At 35.9% G+C, this 22895-nt stretch overlaps 1 protein-coding gene across 1 annotated transcript in view; it reads left to right on the forward strand.

Moving 5' to 3' along the window:
* Positions 1-22895, forward strand: part of Phm (Peptidylglycine-alpha-hydroxylating monooxygenase) — a 195448-nt gene that overhangs the window by 167988 nt on the left and 4565 nt on the right. Inside the window, exon 6 of the mRNA XM_017613169.1 lies at positions 17031-17079. Coding sequence (XP_017468658.1) covers positions 17031-17079 — 49 coding nt within the window. The remainder of the gene's footprint in view (positions 1-17030; positions 17080-22895) is intronic.

The raw sequence follows: 22895 nt of genomic DNA on the forward strand, positions 1-22895 counted from the left end.
TTTGCGGACGCCGCCTTAGAGTGTTGGAGATTTATCTGCAGGATCTTCATCCTCCAAAGATTTCTCCAGCCACGCCAGTTCGACGTCCTCGTTGACCGAACCGTCATCAGTTGTCATAGAACCGTCCGATGCTGATGACGGATCCCTCGGTTGAGAGAGCATCCCCAGCACTTTCGGCTTCTGACGTGACGGATCCTACCTCCATGCTCATGGGGGTTTCTCCCGCCTCGGCCTGACCCATCGTTGGCACCTCCGGAGGTTGAGAGCCATCCCTCCAGGCATCGGATTGGTAGACCCTAAGGACTACCCTTTCGAAGCCATAAGTTATGGCTCCCTCTGATTCAGCGAGGGGACCGAGGGACTCCGCGTTAAGTAATATCAGCGCTTGCCCATGCGATTCCTCAGAACCCTCAAACCTGACAACCCTCCAGTTGTGCGTGGGCAGTTGCGGGTTGCAGTACCGGAGGATTTCCTCTATATCCTCTGGTGCGGAGGGCTCGGCGGGGAGCCAGGCATGCGCACGCGGGCGGGAAGGAAGGTCCTTTTCCTCCACGGCTTCTAGCTTGGCTCCCTTCCAAACCTCCCTCACCAGAGACACTGCAGCCTTGTACATAGATGCCGACCGTTCGTCGGCGCAAACAATCTTCTTGTGGATGCCATGATGCCATCCAGCATCCTCGCATCTTGGAGGTGGCCCAGAGCTTCCTCTAACCACCTTTACGAAGACAGAGGAGATGGCTGTTTCCACGCGTTTTTCTCCCTCTAGAAACCTCTGTCTCTTGGGAGCTGCATGACATGCGCTCGCATCTCCTTTGGTGGAACTCTTTGTACACCCAACTTGACTGCATAGCACCCCTTTGGTCCACTCGAGCGTTTTAGCATGCTTGTCAGACAACTGAGAAACATCCTGACCACCGTAGCGTTCCAAAATCTTGGTTGCCATGCGTCTGTCAGAGTACGCCTTTCGACCCGAGGAAGCCTGCCGTTTAGGCTTTCCAGAAGGCTGCTTTTGGGGAACCTTCGAGGACGCTTCCTTCCAAACCTCTATATCCCTATTTTATTCGACGCGCTGACTGCGGGGTCTGTTCTGCCGTACTGATTTAAAATGTGGGTATCTGCATTCAAAGTCAAACCGACAAATTAAACAAAACGCGCTTGTACTTGGCCTGTCCAATGTATGCTTTTTTTTTAAAATGTAGACAACTGTTTTAGACTAATTCGGATTTCCTCTTTTTATTTATACAAAAAAAAAACCATCAAATTTTTAATGCATGTATGCGAAACTGTAGATACGTCTTTCTCTGGAACGTAAAATTTGCGAGAAAACTTGTTAAAATGCCATATCTGCGCAGATACGGCATTTCAGCAGTATTAAAGCGTTGAGAGCGCGGATTTTACTGGTAAAGAACGTGGGTATCTACAAATTTTAGTGTTTTTCCATCGTATTATTTCAAAACGTCGGTTTTAAGTAATCTGTTGGTTTCGATAAACGTTTTTTTTTTTTTTAAATTTTTTGGAAACGTTCTGGGTATTCATATAAACGCGTAAATGCCTCGTACCTGTGTAAACCTCGTAAACAAGCCGGTTTTCCGTTCAAAATTAAACAATTTTACGAGGTTTACGTGGATATGAGGTTTTTACGAGTTTATATTATATTATCAAAGCCGATTCATTTGAAAAATTCAAGAGGACACAAATTTATTCACGCTTGTCAATATCAGAAAGCCTCAGACTGTCTTCTTGTATATATCCGCTGATCTAGCATCCTCGCATGCTATAACCCGGATGTTATTTTGGAACCACCCCGCTCCCTTACAGGTTGGCGGAGGTCCCGGATTCTCCAACATAATGGTGATAGCAATGTCGGCCATCGCGGCCTTAACCCACTTCCATTGCTGCCTCAGGGCTAGGCTGTCTTCATCGCTCTCGTCAATGACGCCAAGCAGGGTCTGCTCCTTGGCTACTTTAGCAAAAGAAGGCCCCTGCGTTCTGACCCTCTTTGCATTGTTGGGCGTATTTCCCGCCGATCTATTGCGCTTACTGGAGGGCGCCTGCGGCTGTCTCTCCTCCGGCTTGCGGTAATCGGGCAGAACTGCCTTCGCCCAGTCGATTTCTGTGAGGATCTCCTTCACAAGCTCTGCCTTCGCCTTGCTACATAGGTCAGGCGTAGTGGTGAACCTTTGCAGGATTCGTGCAGCCATCTTCTTCTGTCGATAGCCCGCTGTAGCTGGTTCTGGCCTCTGGTCAGGCCTCGAGAAGGCCGAGGGTGTCGCGGGAGGACCGCCCGGGGCCTGCGCCCCAGAATCAGCAATCTGCATGCCAGGTTGGCATCCACTGGTGCCAGGAGTTTCCCGGAGTGGACTCCTTTGAGCATCCCCACCACCGCTTTCCTTCTTTTTTGCAGGAGCTTGCCCTTGGTTTCCCGCTGTTTGTCACCGCACTACGGCTGGTGGAGGTACTCTGCATCGCTTTTGTTGTTGTTGTTGCTGTTGTTTTTTTGTTGTTGTTTTTTGATTTTTTTTCCATATTTGTTCCCACGGGCTGTGGAGAAAGAGGGTCGTCCACCCGGGCAGAGATCCGCGATGCCCAGGTAAGGCCTACTTACATCCTGGGTGTGGCCATTTCCAGTCGGCACTCTCGTGGAGGGTTCAGCCGGAGGATTTTTGCCGACCAAACGTAGGCTTATTTTGGGGTAAATTTTGACCCTTTAAAGTGCTCTAGCAACATATGATTTGCAGATATTACTTCCATTTTCGGAATATGGGTTCTCTGGAGCAGTAGAAATATTTTCGTGTACAAATTTTATATAAATTCAACAAATATCGAGCACTTTAAGGCAAAAAAATTGTTCATAAAATAAACCACTTGAATGATTTTGTTTTGGTTTTCCTTAATCAAAAACTCAAGTTTTTTCCTTTCGTTTGGTATATGGGATGTATTGGTTGATATCTTCTAAGTATGTTTATTTTATTTCAATATATGGGCATAAATGATTTTCCATAGAAAAGCATTTCGTCATCAACTTGCAAACGCGTGTTTGCGTTGGAAGTGAGAGAAGGAGACAAAAAGTATGTGTTGGATATTTCGGCTTTTGAGTAAATACATGCCTACATACATATTTTGATTTAAGTTTGTGGATATGTTTTTCTTTTAGTAGATAATCTATGTAATTATCAATGAATGTATTTATGTACCTATGAATGCATAATACGCGAAAACTTTTTCGTCACATCAGATCTGCACCGTTCGTTCGATTTGACAAAATGAGGTATCAAATTAAAGCTAAGCGTACACGGTAGAGAAATCTCTAGAATTTTACTGAAATAAAAATCTCCTCTCTCACTTAATAGCGTTTTCTTTTCTCAAAAAAAGTTCTTCCCTTTTATATGGGAACTCTTGCTTTGCGTTGCCCTGAAACCTGAGAAAATGTTGCGTTCTTTATATGAGAATGAAGCAGAAAATATACTACTCCATCACGATTTATTTATAGAACTTAATAAAGCTGAATTATTCACTTGGCCTATAAGTCTTTAACAATTTTACAGCAAAACACTTATTTCTGATAGGAAAAATAATTGCATTTTTACAAGATTAAATTAAAAATCAACCATGCAACTCTCACCCTCACGTTTATTTGACGGCAGAAAAGGCAGTACTTTCGCCGGATCAGAGCGCAACCTGCTAAGAAAAGAACAGGACGCCTTGTTAAAGGGCTGAGAAAAGAACATGAAAATGTGACAGCGCTAACACAAGGCAGTACAAGTGCAGCCTTTTTTCGAGAAAAGAAAACGCTATAAGTTTACACGGTATAGTAACTCTAGGAGATATTCACTCTAGCTAGAGATAAAATAGAAAAATGCCAACTTTTCTCTATCACGAACTCTACAAGCTGTGTACACGGTAGACAATAGTTACCTCTCGCCTAGATTTAGCTTTGTATGTAGACGTAGAAAATATAGTTGGCGCCATCAGCGCAGCGCTAACCTTTCGTCGATTTGACAGCATTCACATATTTTCGTACGTCATAAAATACATTTTCGCAATATGGACAAGAATTAAATTTTCAAATTGTACTTATTTACCGAAAAAAAGTCTACCTAAAAGTAGACAAATGTACCTAAAAATTAAACATGGCAACTTCCCTCTTCCGTACTATGTGTAAGTTAACAGCAGACCACACATAACGGTTTAAATACATATTGTAAACAATAAGGTTTAAATACAGAAAGCATATTCCCATACTCAGTTTTTAATTAAAATCATAAAGCAACAACCTCTGTAATTTAATATAACATTTTGAACTAAAATAACAAATGGAAAAAATGCTGACGGCAGCATCTTTGCATTCTTAATTAAATTCTTTGCGATCGAAGATCACCCCAAAAGACCACACAGCGACATTGTAGCCAATGTTAACATAACCGCATTCCAATAGCCCAGAACGCATAACGTGCAACAATGTCTTTTCCGTTCCTTCTGTAAACTTTTGATTAAGAAAACAATATCGCATTTCTCACGCATTGGCATTTCATCCATCCACTGGCTGATGCAACGCCAAAGCGTCATTGTGAAATTAGTTCTTAAGAAAACAAATGTTAGCTTATAAATAAGAGTCAATTGAAATAAAGACTTGACTTCTGATAATTGTCCGCGAGATGCGGATCGAGAAAAGCATCGTTTTTAACCGACTTACAAAAAAGGAGGAGGTTATCAGTTCGTCGGAATATTTTTTTTATTTTTTTATGTATGTTACCGCATAACTTTGGACCACGTTATTGTGTTCTTGTTGTGTTATTGTGGCTTGTTAACATTTTATTTTTAATATTTTTATTGAACTTTGTACCACGATTGTTTATAAGGAAAAATTGAAAAAGCAACAAAGTCTAAGCGGTAGAAGTTATAGCACTATTTCGGAGATCACCACATCTCCTCATCAGACTTCTTTTTTCTAGACTTTAGCAGGGATCGAACCTGCGTATTCGATGTTCAAAGTCAGAAGCGTTAGCCACTGAGCTATGTACATCCCGTAAACTCTTGTTGCTAATTCATTTTTCCTTATTCAACCAACTACTGTCAAGTGCATCTGATTTGCCGCTATTTAAACTCGACAGCGTGGTTGTTGTTGTCAATTCTATACATCCTGGCGACGAATAACTGTTACCCAGGTTTTTTTGAGAAATAGAAGAGTCCTTTATAGATTTTGCGAAAAAAGTATGTTATTGTTAATTTTCCACAGATTTTACTTTAGTTGTATTAACTAGTTTTTAAATTTTAATCCTTATTTACATTTGCTAGCAGTGTAAACTTTGAGAGAAAAGTTCATTTGGCACGCAGGTCCTCGTCAGTTAATTTGTTCCATATCTTCTGTAACCATAGGAAAATTTTCTCCATTTTGAGTCCCTTATACTCCCCCTTCTGTCCAAAATAAGGCCTCATACTCAAAAATCTAATAGACTCGGGACTGGTGACTAGGACGGCCATTCATTCGACCAACCTTATACAGTTTTTTTCTTTTTTGTACTTTTTTTATACAAAGCCTAAGAAAAAATACACCTGAAAAAGACTTGCGTGCCAAATGAACTTTTCTCTCAAAGTTTACACTGCTGGCAAATGTAGATAAGGATTAAAATTTAAAAACTAACTAATACAACTAAAGTAAAATCTGTGGAAAATTAACAATAAAATACTTTTTTCGCAAAATTTATAAAGGACCCTTTTATTTCTCAAAAAAAACTGGGTAACAGTTATTCGTCGCCACGCTGTACATCCATTTGCTTATTTGCTTTTTTGTATAGTTTCAGGCAGGCAGGTGGTTAACGCTTTTGACTTTGAACNAAAAAGAAGTCTGATGAGGAGATGTGGTGATCTCCGAAATAGTGCTATAACTTCTACCGCTTAGACTTTGTTGCTTTTTAAATTTTTCCTAATAAACAATCGTGGTACAAAGCTCAATAAAAATATTAAAAATAAGATGTTAACAAGCCACAATAACATTAACAAATGCACTATAATATAATTATAATTATCAATAATAATAATAAAAGGCAATGTTTACAGAAAACTAAAATAGAAGACCAGACTTAAAAAAATTTTAATGGGAAATAAGTTAGATAAACGCAAATACGAACGACTGTTTTATTGCGAATACTGTCACGGGGCTCACAAAATAGGTAACTGCCAAACCTAAATAGAAAACGTTAGAGAACGTAAAAATAAGATAGAAAAACTTTTTAATTACAAAAAAAACATTAATAAATCGAAATGGTAAACGACAACGCACATTTAACCGTGGACCTGATTTCGCGTTTAATAGCAGAAAGTACTATTACGCTAAGGCAGGAAATTGATAGGCTAAGGGCTCAGGTAGATGTAAATACGCCTAGGGCTACTGACTGTCAATCAGAAACCATTAATGATAACATAGTTTGCCAGCAATCACTGGACGTTATCAAATCTCTACCTGAATTTCCGGGAAAGATCAACGCGTATGTTAGCTGGAGAGGAGCGGCTCATAACGCAATGAGCTTATATGTAAGGGGAAGTATGAAATACTTCGCGGCACTTACAGTTTTAAGAACAGTTTTACAGTTTTAAACTTTGATGCCTTAATAGCTCGTCTTGATTTCTCATATTCGGACAAACGTCATATTTATATAATCGAGCAGGAGCTAAGTGTCCTTCGACAAGGCGCGATGTCGGTTGTCGAGTATTATAACTTGGTCAACAAAAAACTGACCTTGTTAACCAATAAGACCATAATGACACATGGCACTAATGTAGACATCACAAAGGAATTAAACAAAACGAATAGAGACCATGCGTTTAAGAATATTCATTACTGGTCTGAATGCGCAATTTGGGGATATCATTTTTTCATTAAACCCGCAAGACTTACCAGACGCTTTAGCCAAGACTCAAGAGCTGGAGTCGAATAACCAAAGGGCACGTTTTGCCCGAAACTTCGCGAATGAGAGAACCAAAGCAAAACAAAATTATTCAAGTAATAATTTGCGGTTCCCTTCAAGGAACATTACATCCAAAGCAGAGCCAATGGATGTTGATCCATCTGCCTCAAGAGTGTATAACCAAAACTATGCAAATGGGGTCCAAACCCAAAATGCTCACGCTCCGAAGCGACCAAGGGAAAGCACCCACAATTTCCGACCGCAGGAAAAATCACAGAGAATAAGTAATATTCACGAAAGTCATTTTTTAGGCGAAGAGGAGACGTCTNAAGGGAAAGCACCCACAGTTTCCGACCGCAGGAAAAATCACAGAGAATAAGTAATATTCACGAAAGTCATTTTTTAGGCGAAGAGGAGACGTCCTCCCCTACATCACCGTCCACGACGGTAAACTAAACAAGAAACTAAAAGCTTNGAGCCAATGGATGTTGATCCATCTGCCTCAAGAGTGTATAACCAAAACTATGCAAATGGGGTCCAAACCCAAAATGCTCACGCTCCGAAGCGACCAAGGGAAAGCACCCACAGTTTCCGACCGCAGGAAAAATCACAGAGAATAAGTAATATTCACGAAAGTCATTTTTTAGGCGAAGAGGAGACGTCCTCCCCTACATCACCGTCCACGACGGAAAACTAAACAAGAAACTAAAAGCTCTTGTCGATACTGGAGCGACCTCTTGCTACATTAAGCAAGGAGTCTATGAAAATAAGAATGAGTTATCCATCTACAAAAGAGTGAAAACTGTAAATGGATATTCTATTATAAAATATTACCACATAATAACATTATTTGGAGTCCAACAAATTTTATACGAAATAGAAAATTTGGAATCGGACCTTCTTTTAGGATACAATTTCTTAAAGGATATAGAAGCGCGTATCGATTTACGTAATGGAAAAATTTATTATAAAATAAAAAGTGGAAATAAAAAAGTTGAAAAAAGCATGAATACTAATATTCAATGTGCGAAAAATGAAAACTTAAACCCCTTGGGACATGATAGTCTTAAGGCGCCCGCCGATGGAATTACCGGCAACATAAAAAAGAAGGTGAAAAACAAAATATGAAAAAAGTGAAAAAGTGCAAAAATGCAGAAAATTTAAACCCCTTAGGACAAGAAAGTCCTAAGGCGCCCGCNATTAATATTCAATGTGCGAAAAAAGAAATTTTAAACCCCTTGGGACAAGAAAGTCCTAAGGCGCTCGTCGACGTTTTTACCGGCAATATAAAAAATGAAGTTAAAAGGTGCAAAAATGCAGAAAATTTAAACCCCTTGGGACAAGAAAGTCCTAAGGCGCCCGCCGAAGTTTTTACTGGCAAAACAAAAAAAGAAGTTAGACAGTACAAAAATTCAGAAAATTTAAACCTTTTGGGACAGGAAAATCCTAACGCGCCCGCCGAAGTTGATACCGGCATAGTATTATACTAAATAAATATTTTTCTTTGGGACATGAAGATCCTAAAGCGCTAGTCGACGAATATTCTGGCAATATCGTAGACAATTATTCAATACTGAGTGAAAGAGGCTCAGAATTATCAGCTGAAGATTATAATTTGGATAAAAATCCTGGACATGAAAATGAGGAATTATCAGTGTTAAAAGAAAGCATAAAAGATAAAATTGAAGAAACTCATTTTAAAATTAATACAAGCTTTGCGTTTATAACAGACGTAAGAGAAGAAATAAGAATGGAAAGTAAGGAACCTATATGGAGCAGACAATATCCATACCCCCTATCCGTGAATTCATGTGTTAATAAAGAAATTAACAAGTTGTTAAATGAAGAAATTATAAGGCCTAGTAAAAGTCCTTATAATTCACCAATGTGGGTCGTACCAAAAAAAGGAACAAATGATAACGGTTCACCGAAATTTAGAATGGTTATAGACTACAAAAAATTAAATGAACATACTGTTTCCGATCGTTACCCTATCCCGGATACAAACATAATTTTATCAAATTTGGGGAAAGCAAAATATTTCTCAAGTATAGACTTGGAGTCCGGCTTTCACCAAATTTTAATGTCAGAAAATGACATAGAGAAAACAGCTTTTTCCATTAATAACGGAAAATACGAATTTTTACGCATGCCTTTTGGTCTAAAAAATGCTCCAAAAATTTTTCAAAGAGCAATGGACGATATATTGCGTGACCACTTAGGAAAAATATGTCACGTTTATATGGATGACATAATAATTTTTTAAGAAAATTTAGAACAATGATAATTGAAATACTAAGTAAAGCCCACATGAAAATTTCACTTGAAAAATCAAAAATTTTCGAAACTGAAATAGAGTTTCTGGGTTTCATTATAGCCCAAAATATTGTCAAAACAGATCCCCATAAAATCGAGGTGATACTGAATTACCCAATACCTAAAAATTTACGAGAACTAAGAGGATTCTTAGGCATTACAGGATATTTTCGCAAAGTTGTTAAGGATTACCCGGCAATTGCAAAGCCGTTGACGAAATATTTATCAGCAGAAAACGGTAGTTTCAAAAAACATGTCAAAAAAAGTAAATATAGAAATAGATGAAAATGGTATTTCTGCTTTTCACAAACTGAAAAGGCATTTAGCGTCAGAAATGGAGTTGACGCAACCCGATTATTCAAAACAATTCATGGTGACTACTGATGCATCTAACGATGCAATAGGCGTAGTGCTTTCTCAGGAAAATAAAGCAATTACTTTTATATCCAAAACTCTCGATAAAACGGAAAGAAATTATGCTACAAACGAAAAAGAGTTGTACGCCATTGTGTGGGCATTGAAAACCCCTATCTGGAGTAAGTAATCTTGAAATTCATACGGATCATCAACCGTTAACATTTGCATTATCAACTCGTAACCCAAATTCCAAAATGAAAAGATGGCACGCGTTTATCGAAGAATTTTCTCCTAAATTTGTGTATCCCGCATTGAATTGAACAATTTGAGCAGCGAATCAGGAGATTCACCAGATTATGAATCGCACCATTCCGCACAAAGTAGCGAAAGCATTCACATACAAGAAACTAAAAAAACCCTTAAACCAGTTTAAGCAGCAAAATATATTATGTAAAAATAGGTTCACTATCCATGAACTAATCGAAACTTTTGGAAACGAAAGACACTTGATCGAAAACGACACAGTTGAGAATCTACTCACAATTTTGAAAGAATATATTAGACCTAGCTTGGTAACGGCAATACACTACACAGTAGAGGATTTGCACGAAATACAGCGACCGCTGAAAGAAACATTTCAAAACAAATTTGTGTACACCAAACTTTTTCCAATGGATATCATCAATACAGAAGATCAATCGGGTACAATTGAACAGACACACAACAGAGCTCATCGAAGCTATAACGAAAATATGAAACAAATAGAAAAGCTATACTATTGGCCGGAAATGAGAAAGAAAATGAAAGAGTACGTCCGAAACTGCATAATATGCAATAGAAATAAATACGATAGGCATCCTAAAAAAATTCCAATATGTAAAGCTCCAATTCCAGAAGAAGAAGGAGAACAACTTCACATAGACATTTTTTATGCCCAAAAGTTAAAATTCATCACGTGTGTAGACGCTTATTCTAAATTTCTAATATTAAAAAACATTGAGGATAAATCTAATATTGAGGAAACAATTTTGGAACTGCTCCAAACTTTCCCAGATGTAAAACGAATCACATTAGATAACGAACCAAGCTTCACAACACCCCAATTCAAATCATTAATGCAGAGATTAAATATTGAAATTTATTTTTGCGATCCAAGGCACAGTACTACTAATGGACAAATAGAGAGAGTCCATTCCACAATAATCGAAATCGCTAGATGCATAAAAGAGGAATACAACATAGTGAGCGACTTAGAAACAATTCTAAGAGCTGTTTAACAATATAATATGACTATACATTCGGTAATAAATTTCAAACCAACAGATGTTTTCCACAATAAAGTAAAACACGAAAATTTACCCAACATCCTCAGGCAAGCGCAGGAAAAAATGCTCGCGACTCATAATAAAAATAGAACGGATAAACAATTTTATCCAGGTTATAGGAGAAAGAAATAAACTAAAAACTAGGTATAAAAAGCAACAAGTAAAGGAAAATCTAGGGAATAAGATAATAATTAATAATGGGAATAGAATTGTTCATAAAGATAACATGAAATCATAATATTTTAGATTGGCATCGTGCTACTTTTACTTCTTGGATTACTACTCAGTTTAACAAAAGCTGACATCATTGATTACACTCGACAGGACTATGTACTAATTGAAAACGGAGATGTTTCTATTTACAGCAAGTACGGTGACATATTTCGTATTACGAACTTAACATATTTTGAGAATATTATAGCCGATGAAAAACAAAATTTTTATAACAGCGTTCTTTACGACAAAAATAACAACGCTCAATTAGAGTTTAATAATGCAGAGACCGAATCAGAAATTTTAGTAATAGAAACGTTGTTAGGACAATTAAAACAAAATACCTTTAGACAAAAAAAAGGTATAAATGAATTAGAAACACTTTAGAAATGGCAGGAACTCCGGACCATGACGACTTCATCAAAATATATGACAAATTTCACGAATTAATTTCAAACCATGATTCAATAATTAAAGGTTTGCTCATTATTGACATTAGACGTTTGACACTCCCTTAGCTGCCTTACAACAGCTTTGCACACACNACAGAGCTCATCGAAGCTATAACGAAAATATGAAACAAATAGAAAAGCTACACTATTGGCCGGAAATGAGAAAGAAAATGAAAGAGTACGTCCGAAACTGCATAATATGCAATAGAAATAAATACGATAGGCATCCTAAAAAAATTCCAATATGTAAAGCTCCAATTCCAGAAGAAGAAGGAGAACAACTTCACATAGACATTTTTTATGCCCAAAAGTTAAAATTCATCACGTGTGTAGACGCTTATTCTAAATTTCTAATATTAAAAAACATTGAGGATAAATCTAATATTGAGGAAACAATTTTGGAACTGCTCNAACTTCAAAACATGATAAATACAATAACTTTTGGAAAGATGGGAATTTTAAACCCAACTATTTTACATTTTGACGAACTAAAAAATATCACTTATTATCAACATGGAACTATGACGTTTACGGATTTAATGAACATTTCAGAGTTTAAAATTATACAAAATNACATGATAAATACAATAACTTTTGGAAAGATGGGAATTTTAAACCCAACTATTTTACATTTTGACGAACTAAAAAATATCACTTATTATCAACATGGAACTATGACGTTTACGGATTTAATGGACATTTCAGAGTTTAAAATCATACAAAATAATGGCATAATTGTACTTTACATTAAATACCCAAAAATAGAATTAACTTGTAAGTTTTATGAAGTAAGGGCTGTAGCTCAACTAGACGGTAAGCTTCTAATTTACAGAAATGTAACAAATTGTAAAAGCAAATTTTAATAATTGAATTTTAATTTAATTTTATAATTGCTGAACTGAATTAACAAACACATATTGTAAATTAGAAAAAAGAAAAATCATGTTTGTCAGATTTTAAATAAAAATCAAGGAAAATGTAAAAAAATTAAGGAACGGAACAATAAAATTGAAATAATAAAACAAGGGGCAATACTAATTTAAGGAAAAAATAATGTCGAAAACCGACACTAGAAGGAACATATTTAATTACATTTGAAAATCAAACTGAGATAAATAATATCACATACGGAAACACTGAGTCCAAAATTTTGAACTATTTGAAATATAACTATGTAAATAACTTTGAAATATTGGAATATATAGAATCAAGTAACAAGCTGTTAAAACTAGAAAACATAAATATTTTAGGTGAAGAAAATAAAAGCTCTAAAACCAATTCATTCATTTGGTATATTATTATTACTTTATGCATAATTTTTGCCATTTATCTTTGTACAAAATTACAAAAATCACATAAAAATACGAAAAAAATTAAAATTTAGAAAACGAATATAAAAATATTTTATTTCGAATAAAAACACTAACAGAAAATAGAGCAGAATCGGGGACGATTCATCTTAGGGAGGGGGGAGTTAACAGTAGACCACACATAACGGTTTAAATACATATTGTAAACAATAAAGTTCAAATACAGAAAGCATATTCACATACTCAGTTTTTAATTAAAATCATAAAGCAACAACCTCTGTAATTTAATATCACATTTTGAACTAAAATAACAAATGGCCAAAATGCTGACGGCAGCATCTTTGCATTCTTAAATAAATTCTTTGCGATCGAAGATCAAACCAAAATAATACCACACAGCGACATTGTAGCCAATGTAAACATAACCGCATTCCAATAGCCCAGAACGCATAACGTGCAACAATGTCTTTTCCGTTCCTTCTGTAAACTTTTGATTAAGAAAACAATATCGCATTTCTCACGCATTGGCATTTCATCCATCCACTGGCTGATGCAACGCCAAAGCGTCATTGTGAAATTAGTTCTTAAGAAAGCAAATGTTAGCTTATAAATAAGAGTCAATTGAAATAAAGACTTGCCTTCTGATAATTGTCCGCGAGATGCGGATCGAGAAAAGCATCGTTTTAAGTTTTTAAAAACGCTTTCCTCGGAAAGGAAAGCTTAAGTTGTACTTCTGGACTCACATCAAACAATCTTTAATATTTAAAATTCCCTTGAAAGTAGTGTCTCCGAGCAGTTTCAGCCAAACTACTATATATGGGCCGCTGTGGTGTAGTGGTAAGCAGTGCGCGCTTTCGCGCATCAGCACCTGGGTTCAAGCCCTGGTCAAAGCAACATCGCAAAAAATATAGGAAGAGGTTTTTTCTTAACAGGCTTCGTACCTCGGCAGGCAATGGCAAACCTCCGAGTGTATTTCTGCCATGAAAAACAGCTCACAAAAATACAATCGCCGTTCGGACTCGGCGTAAAACAGTAGGTCCCTTCGCTTTGTGTGACAACATCAAGGCGCACACCACAAATCGGAGGAGAAGCTCGGCCAAACACTAACATATGTGTAAGCGCCAATCTATTATTTTTATTATTATTATATTCACCAAGTTGAGCAAGTAGTCTGGCCCTCTGACAAAACAGCAGATAACTCAAGCAACGACTGTTGCCGGAGTGCCAGACCACCTGCTCAATTTGTGAATACCCCTTATGTTTTAACCAATAATTATGCCCCTTTGCCACGGACGGAGGCTATTGGAGAAGCCATTGAAATGCCAATGAAAATAAGAGAATGATTCCCGGTACATTACTTGGTTACGTTCTAAATGTACTTAAAATGGTGTGCTTGTATGGAATATACGGTTTAATATCTTAGCCATTTCAAAATTTAACAATCTGTAATGAAATTCATTATCAAGGCTTTACTGTACTTCTCCGTGGAGCAAAAAATCTATTTGGCTTACTAAATAGAGCGTAGAGTTGTCGTAGAGTTTTCGATTTAGCTGCGTTGGACTGTGTACACGGCGAAAAAGTCTCGCTAAATAAATGTCACGTAGACTTTGTAGATGAGTCTCTCGTAGAGCTCTATTGATTGTTTACACGTCTCTAGCGAGATTTTTATCTAAATCTCGCGTTTTTTCTCTACCGTGTATACTTAGCTTAAAGGGCTTGGCTTGTAGATGTGAAAAAGAAATTCAAATTATTTTTAAGCTAAATGAATTATTACTTGATGAGAATCGATCGAAATGGTTTTGAAAAGGCTTTATTTCTTAACTAGATCGCCCTCACCCGCTTCGCTGAGTGTATGAAATTTCTACGTGCTTCATTGAGTAAAATTTATTTCAAGAAAACTCAATTAAAAAACAGGAGGTTTAAAATTTATTTAACCATCTTCAAAATATTTTCAAACTAAAACTAACACATAACATAACCCCTGAACTGAATTTGAGATTTTAAACAGATGGAAACCTCTTACATGTAGTATTAAAATGAAGCCCTTGAAAACCCATTTCGATTGATACCCATATTATAATAAATCATTTAAAATATTGAATAGTTTGAATTTAACCATTTACAAAGATGGCAACTTATGTGATACATATTCAAAACCATTTAGATTCATACTAATCTTCTATACTAATATATATTTTGAAAGCCGGTTTTCATGTGTTTGCAAAGTTCGAAAACAGCCGAACCGATTTTTTTTTAAATTTCAGACACTTGCCCCAGATACCCCAAGAATGGTCTTAAGCTAAACAAAATTTCGATGTATAAAGGGAGCATGGCACCTCCCATACAAACCGATTTTTTCATATTTCATATCTCTGGAAGTGTTCATGGTAAAATACTGGAACTTGGTCCGGCGATATATGAAATCAATCTTATACTCATGAAGAAAAATGGGCTATTTGGAAAGAGGGCGTGGCACCGTACAAACACATACATATAATTCTTTTGTATGTTTGTTTTGAGGGAAATCCTCCTAAATTCCCGGAACGATTTTAACAAAGTTTTTTGTGTGCTTTTAAGTGGCTCTCAGGATAGTGTAGTTTCACAATTTCACTTGCCAGTTGGCGCTGGAGTTAAGTTATTACTAAAAATCTTATTTATGATCCACTTTGGCTAATCGCCAAGATAGAAAAAGTGCCGTGAATATCAGATTAAATCGATCTGCTGCACCACTGAGTATATCGAAATCTTGTGTGCTATGATGGGCCCAATAGAAGTGTTTTGCCAGTATTATTATGCGTTGAAGCTTCATTCGGAGACACCAGGGTTGAGTTGTGCAGGGGTAAATCTCAAATCACCACCGATAAATCAACCGCCAGGACCATTGCCCGCCTTTTACTGTAATACTTAATATAAAATTATTTAATTAAATTTTTAAAAGGGTGGCAACCCTTATGAAAGACTTAAAGATTATTTAAAACTTTCAAACTAAAGGTTTCTTAAGAATATTTCGTTAGGTAACCATATTTTAATTCCTCAGCAATGGGTTAAATAAATTACTTCAATGTGAATATACATAAAAATTGCTTTGAAGAAACTTTATTTCAAACTACATGTAGGATTGTTGCCATCTGATTTTATATCTAAATTCAAATTGAATTAAGAGGATTAGATAATTTAAATATGCATCACTATACAAGTGTCAAACGAAAAAGGTTTAACGAGGTTTTGGTTTAAAAATAATTTGAACAGGATCTGTTTGAAAAGTTAGATTCAAATTATTTAATAAGTCGAATGAATTATTAAAGTATGGGTATAAATTTGCATTCGTTAAAAATGCTTTTTTCTTAATTTTATTTAAAAGGCTTACCATAAGTTTTAGAGATTAAATTCAACTTGAATTCAGGGAATTATATATACAATCTAAATATGTATCGCATTATGTGTGTCAGTCGGAAAAGGTTTAACAAGGGTTTGGTTTTAAAATATTTTGGATAGGGTTGCCACCTGTTTTATAATAAGAATTTAATTAAATGAAATATTAAAACATGACGTGAAGCGAAGGTGGTAAGATATCCTTAGTTCAAATATTAACAATATTAAAGAAGGTTGCCACCTGTTTAAAAAGGTAAGCTCAAATTATTTAATAAGTGAAAGCAATTATTAAACATATGGGTACCAAATGAAATGGATTTAAAAAGGCTTTATTTCTGAACTGTATTTAGGAGCATTGTCACGTATTTCAAAATTAAAGTTTAAATTAATTCATCATGACATGAAATATGTAGGTATCACAATATCAGACGCAAGATGATGGTACATATGATTAAAGTTAATGTGGATCTGCTTCTCTATTGCTAAGTATTAATATTTTTTTCAATTCATATTGATTTATTAAATTCAATTCAATACAATCAAAATGAATATTTCGTGTGATTTTAATAATATTACGTATTCTACGTTTAAGTCTAGCGGCGCTGTCTCCGACACAGCCTGCAGGTCAAGACGAAGGCGCTGGACTGATCCTTTTTTTTGTAAACCTGAGTAATCAAGTATAAAGTATTAATTTTTACTATGCACTATTTCCCTCAGTGTAACACCATATATATTTATTTAAAAAATAAAGGTAGTTAAATTTTTTAATTAAATTTTCAGATGGCAACACCGACGATTCTGGAGTATATATCGATTATACACTTAGACCGTAAGTAAAGTTTTGGTCTTTAAACTTTTATTAAGAATTAAGATATTTTATTAAATAAATAAATGTATAAGTTCTACCAAATAATCAAATGGTCAATAGCCTCCACTCATTTGAAAAGGCATAGGGAAGTACTTTCATGTAGATGATTATTTTTAACGCGATCGCGACTTACTACTTGGGAAGAGCTCTGAAATACATAAGTAATACTGCTACAGTGTTCAAAATAATCGGTTATCATAGGTGGTTTTTGAGGCTTATTTAAAATTATAATTTCGCCGTTCACCAGAATAGGTTCAGTGTAAAAATCAAGGTTTCAGGAAGGAATTTGGCAAATTTCAAAATCGAGACGTAACAAATTACAAAAAATTACGGTAAGAAAATGTGCCGAAATGAACACTTATGAGCAGGGCGCGGACCTTATGGCACTAAAAACATGAAAAAAGGCAAAATAAAACTACAAAAAAGGTAAAAGTAGGCAAAAAGTCCGTTAAAATAAAGAATTGTTTTTTTAAATTCAATGAGCAAATAATTTATTGTAGTGTGGTAGCACTGAACTACCATGTACAGTTTCAAATTCTCGGGCAACAGGCTCATTCTGTTATCGCGAAACAAAGACTTGAAAGTGCTGAGCAGGGCTAGAACTACGGCAAGCTTAAATCGGAATAAATTACATAAAAAATCGTAGCAGAAAATGATGTTTCGTAGTAGTTTTTTAGTTAAGTATGCAAAATGGCTGCCGATCCATATTTTATGTTCGCCGAAAAATGCGTTACGCTATCCTCCAATTGTTTCCCTGGAACTTTACCCTATAAACCTTAGACTCTACAATCTCTCTTTAGCCAAAGTAAGGAACCAAATGGATTTTTAATGACGAGAGTTATCATCTAATATTTCAAGCAAGTGTTGGATATTTTAGCGAAAGAGTGGATAAAACTATCTTTAAAATGCCGTTTCAACTATTATTATCGTGGAGAAATTACGAAAGTTATGCCACTTCCCAGAAAGAATACTTTTAACAGGTCTATTCTGCGCTGGTAACATAAATTTTATAACCGGTAATTAAAGTGTCTTGTCAATTTTTAAACCTTATTTCGAATTCTGTGCCCTCTTGTAACCGTAAATTTGGTTACCATCTCATAAGCTGGTAACAAAATATTGCCCCGTGAAATATGCAATACAGGAATTTCCACAAATCTTCACAGCTGAATTGCTGAATATTTTCACAGCATTACCAACGGACCTAGAATCGCGGTGACAAGTGGTAACATTTTTTGGTAATAAAATTTTCCGGTCACATAATCTTCGGTAACGTGCAGAATAGACCTGTAGGGGCATATTTATGTTTAGATATAGTATGTGCTACATAAAAATAGTAAATTAGTCTAATATTATTTATATCATACCTTAAAAATTCATCAACTCGGGTTTGTATTAAAAAGAAAACCAATTCTATATTGTTTTTCTTTTTTTAGTTTAGATACTGCAAAAGGCGTACTATATTATTTTGGAATTAAAAACGTAGCAGATCGTAGGTAAAGCGGAGTAGCGTAGTAAATTTAAAATTTGCTCTAAAACCGTAGTAAATCTACTACGATCGTAGTGAAGTTCTAAGCCTGGTGCTGAATGTACGGCCTTATTAGCAGAAAAAACTGCATGGAATTTATTCAGAACAAATTCAGCAGTAGATCGTATTGCTAGCTCGAGCAGTTTTTGTATTTCATCTAAAACGAGAAAGATTTCCCCGACCGGATTGCCTAAGAAGTGACATTATATTCTTTTCTATTGAAATATCTTTTAAAGCAAACCTGATTTTTTAAGGCTGTCGAATTTTTTTTTATCCGCTAAAAACTCAAAATTGCAATATACATACATATATGCATAAGTTGCTTTTTGACGCATCGTTCAGCAAGCTCTTCAAAAATTCTACGCATGCAGTATCGTCTTCCATATCATCGATACAATTTTTTATTGAGCAAAAATTCTTTGCGTAATATACAGCTGCATCAAGCCATGTTCCCCAGCGAGTCAGCACCTGCTTAGAAATAAAATAATCTTGTATTTAATGAAAGATGTGGTAACTTTTGCTTAAAAAATGCGATACGGGATGCACTTTTCAAGAAAACCGTTTTCAGGTTTGAGATTAATGCATCTACATTTGGATGTGGGGCTCTTATAGATACGCGCACCCTGTGCACACCATGAGCAATGCGAGTTATATGGATCATGCTGGAGTAAAGCACGGCTAACGAAGATCCACATTTCTTCATATATGGCGCCGCATCAGTTACAAAAAGTAACACCTTTTTGCGCTAAACTCCATCTGGCCATAAATGACGCAGCANAGCTCTTCAAAAATTCTACGCATGCAGTATCGTCTTCCATATCATCGATAAAATTTTTTATTGAGCAAAAATTCTTTGCGTAATATACAGCTGCGTCAAGCCATGTTCGCCAGCGAGTCAGCACCTGCTTAGAAATAAAATAATCTTGTATTTAATGAAAGATGTGGTAACTTTTGCTTAAAAAATGCGATACGGGATGCAGTAACACCTTTTTGCGCTAAACTCCATCTGGCCATAAATGACGCAGCGAATCATCAAATAAAGTTGCAACAGCAGATGCGCTTACGTGTTCCAAGAATTCTACGGTCAAATGATAACCACGTCAGTTTTCTACCAAAAGCCCATCAATGACATTGGCGACATGACGGCCAGCTTTCGCAGTCGTTTCATCAATCGAGACAAAAATGTGATTTTCCCCAATTTCACTTCTGATTTTTCCAAGCACTTCTTCGTAGCAGCTTTGAACATAGCCTTTCCTTAGTGTTGATTTATCTTTTTTAGGTATTTCACAAAAAAAACTTTTGAATCCGGGACGTCTAAGCTTGCTCAATGGTATATCTCTTGCAAGCATCATTTTCACTAAGTCGCTATAAAACTCAGTTTTTTCTTCACAACGCATTAATGTTGAGTTGTTTTTTAATGCTAGCGCTTTTTTGTGATTTTCGCAATTTATATGCAGCTGCACGAAATATTTTCTCCCATCGCTCACTTTAATTTCACATGCGGTGCAAAATAGAATTTGTCCATCTGAGCTAAAAACATCTTTGCCGAATTCATTAATCAAACACTGCATCTTATTTACGTTATGGCATTTGGCTTTCGGCATCTTTTTAAAATTGAAATCTTTCGCTTCGATGTAGATTTCTTTGCAACTTGCGATGAGCGTTTGACATCCATCGATACATGATTTTCTTAAAAAGCTCACTTCATAATGGATGCCACATCGACAAAAAAGGCATATGAAAATGTGAGGGTTATACGGTGTTCACATGGGCGATTTTACAGGCAACTTTCAGTTGAAAGCAACAATCGGCTGGTGTGAACGGCCTTTAAACTAATCGCTTCCAATGAAGTTGGGGTGCAGCCAACTTTTGATTCAACTAATCCCCTCTAAAATTGCCTGGAAAATCGCATCATGTGAACAACCAATAAGGCTTTAATCGCTAAAAAAAGGCGCAATAAAATCGGATAAGCAAAGAAATTGCAGTAAAAACAAAAAAGGCAATTACGGCTAAGAAGGATAAAAAAGGCAATAACTAATGTAGCTCTAATAAATCAGGGAAAATCAAACACATAAATATTTCTTTCATTTTGTTCTAAGTTCAAAGCCAAAAAAAGGCAAATGCCGCAAAATCTGCGCCCTGCTTATGAGCAATTTAAAAGAAGATAAAAGGCAAAGCGAAAAAATGTTGAACGCAATTTAATTGTAATTTTGTCAGTGTTGGTTAATTTGATTAAATTAAATTGGATTACAGTTAATCATGATTAATAAAATCTGATTAAACAGATAATCGTATCCGTGATTAAAAATCATTACCCTTATTTTGATTAAGTAGACTTGGAGACTAGTTAATTTATGCTTGAATTGTCTTGTGCTCACAAGGTCAGTTAATCGGGTATGCATAACGTCTGTTGGTAAAAGACGAGAACGAAAATGTACTCCAAATTGCTTAGATTGATGAGGGAAATTGATTTAGAGCCAAATTCACAGTGCGTAGTTAACCCAGAATCGGCAGTTAACTACAGATTTTCTGAGTTAACTACCCAGCAAAAAATCGGTAATCGCTTTTAGTGGTAACGTGTTCTAAAAGGCATAGCGTTATAAACAGGGACGTGAACCGGTTTTGAACCGGAAAACCGCTTTTTCTATTAATTAACTGAACCATTAACCGAACCGAAATTTTCCACAAATGTTTGATCCGAACCGAAAACCGAACCACTTTCTATAAAGGTTTAAAGGTTCGTTTCAACCAATTTTCAATAGATGAATGTACCCACTTTTTTCTTTTTGTTAAACATGGTAATACCCATGATCCAACTACATAAGATCCGACAAGATGAAGCAAAAGAAAAAAGTAATTTTCTGGCTGACTTTTGTAATTTCGGCGCCATGTTATTTTCTGTGAAAAGTAAACAAAGAATATGAAGACAAAGCATAAAGAAAAACTGCAAGCAATGTTGTGCACATGTTTGTGCTAACCAATTTATTATTTTTGTACGTGTTTTTGCATCCAATCACCGCGCACTTCATTTTAATTACATTTGCACAAAAAATCACTTAAAAATCACTGAAATAAACCACCGACAAAATAGACATAAAGAAAGAAACAAAACAGAAATAGCAAACTTCAAAATTACGAACGTCACACACTTTTTTCTCAATTGCTATTACAAATAGCTGCTTCTCAACCGGTCAGATCTGTTCTAATTGGTTCATGGGCAATACCTACCGTGTTTTTTTACCATGTGATAATATCAAATGTAAAGGCATCCCATCTCATTTGACAGATACTTGACCCTTAACCTTGCGCGTTGTTGCACTTGACACTTAAACTTGCGCGTTATTTTTTTGTTTTTCGTACCGTTGAACCGAACCGAATCCCCGGTTGAAAGACCCAAAAAACCGCTTTGACGAACCAATCCAAAAGTGCAAAAACGGTTCGAACCGCTGAACCGAACCGACCAAATTTTTCATCCGGTTCACGTCCCTGGCTATAAAGCCTTCGATTTTTTTCGCTTCTTATGGCATTGCCGGTAATGCAAAGTAGAATGTCCTACAATATTTTATTGATTTCACTTCTTTGTTTCACTTCGGGGAATGCTAAGTAGAATCTCCTATAGATGCTTTCCATTTCCAGACAACCGGTCAGGTACGAGCATGATTTTTAATTTCGACCAAACTCAAATACATTGTTTGTTGGTCCAAATAATGTGACACGTATTTTTTCTTTTGGCTCGGAAAAATTTTTCTGCCGAATTAAACGCGATTTTGTTTTTCAGGCAAAAATCGATTATTCGAATTGACAGTGAGAATATGCTTCATAGATCGATTTTTTTAAATCTAACTTCATAAAGTTCTTTAAAAATATTTTGTAAATGAGGCCATAAGAGCTTAGGGGGAGAGTTACAACACAAAAATACATTTAAGGCGCAGCGAAGCACGCCGGGTAATTGCTAGTTTTCAATATTTTTCTAAAGGATCGGATTAGAAATTGTGATGAGATGAAAGAGTCTCCGAGCCAATAATTTTGTACGGCACGGTACTTATAAGTAATCTAGGTTTCACGAAAGAAAAGAATGAAATACAAGGTAACATTAAAATATCAGTCATTTGTTTCGTTGCTGTGAACTTGTTTCAAAACTTCTGGATTTTGCTTAATATAATTGTAAAACTCTGTGCATGTCATTTTAACGTATTTACGTACATACTTATATTAACCATCAACTATTGCTTGTGCAAAACGTGCTAAATTA

Source organism: Rhagoletis zephyria, unplaced genomic scaffold (assembly GCF_001687245.7).
Source record: "Rhagoletis zephyria isolate East Lansing unplaced genomic scaffold, Rhagoletis_zephyria_1.1 Rzeph_scaffold_00621, whole genome shotgun sequence".
NCBI lineage: Eukaryota > Metazoa > Arthropoda > Insecta > Diptera > Tephritidae > Rhagoletis > Rhagoletis zephyria.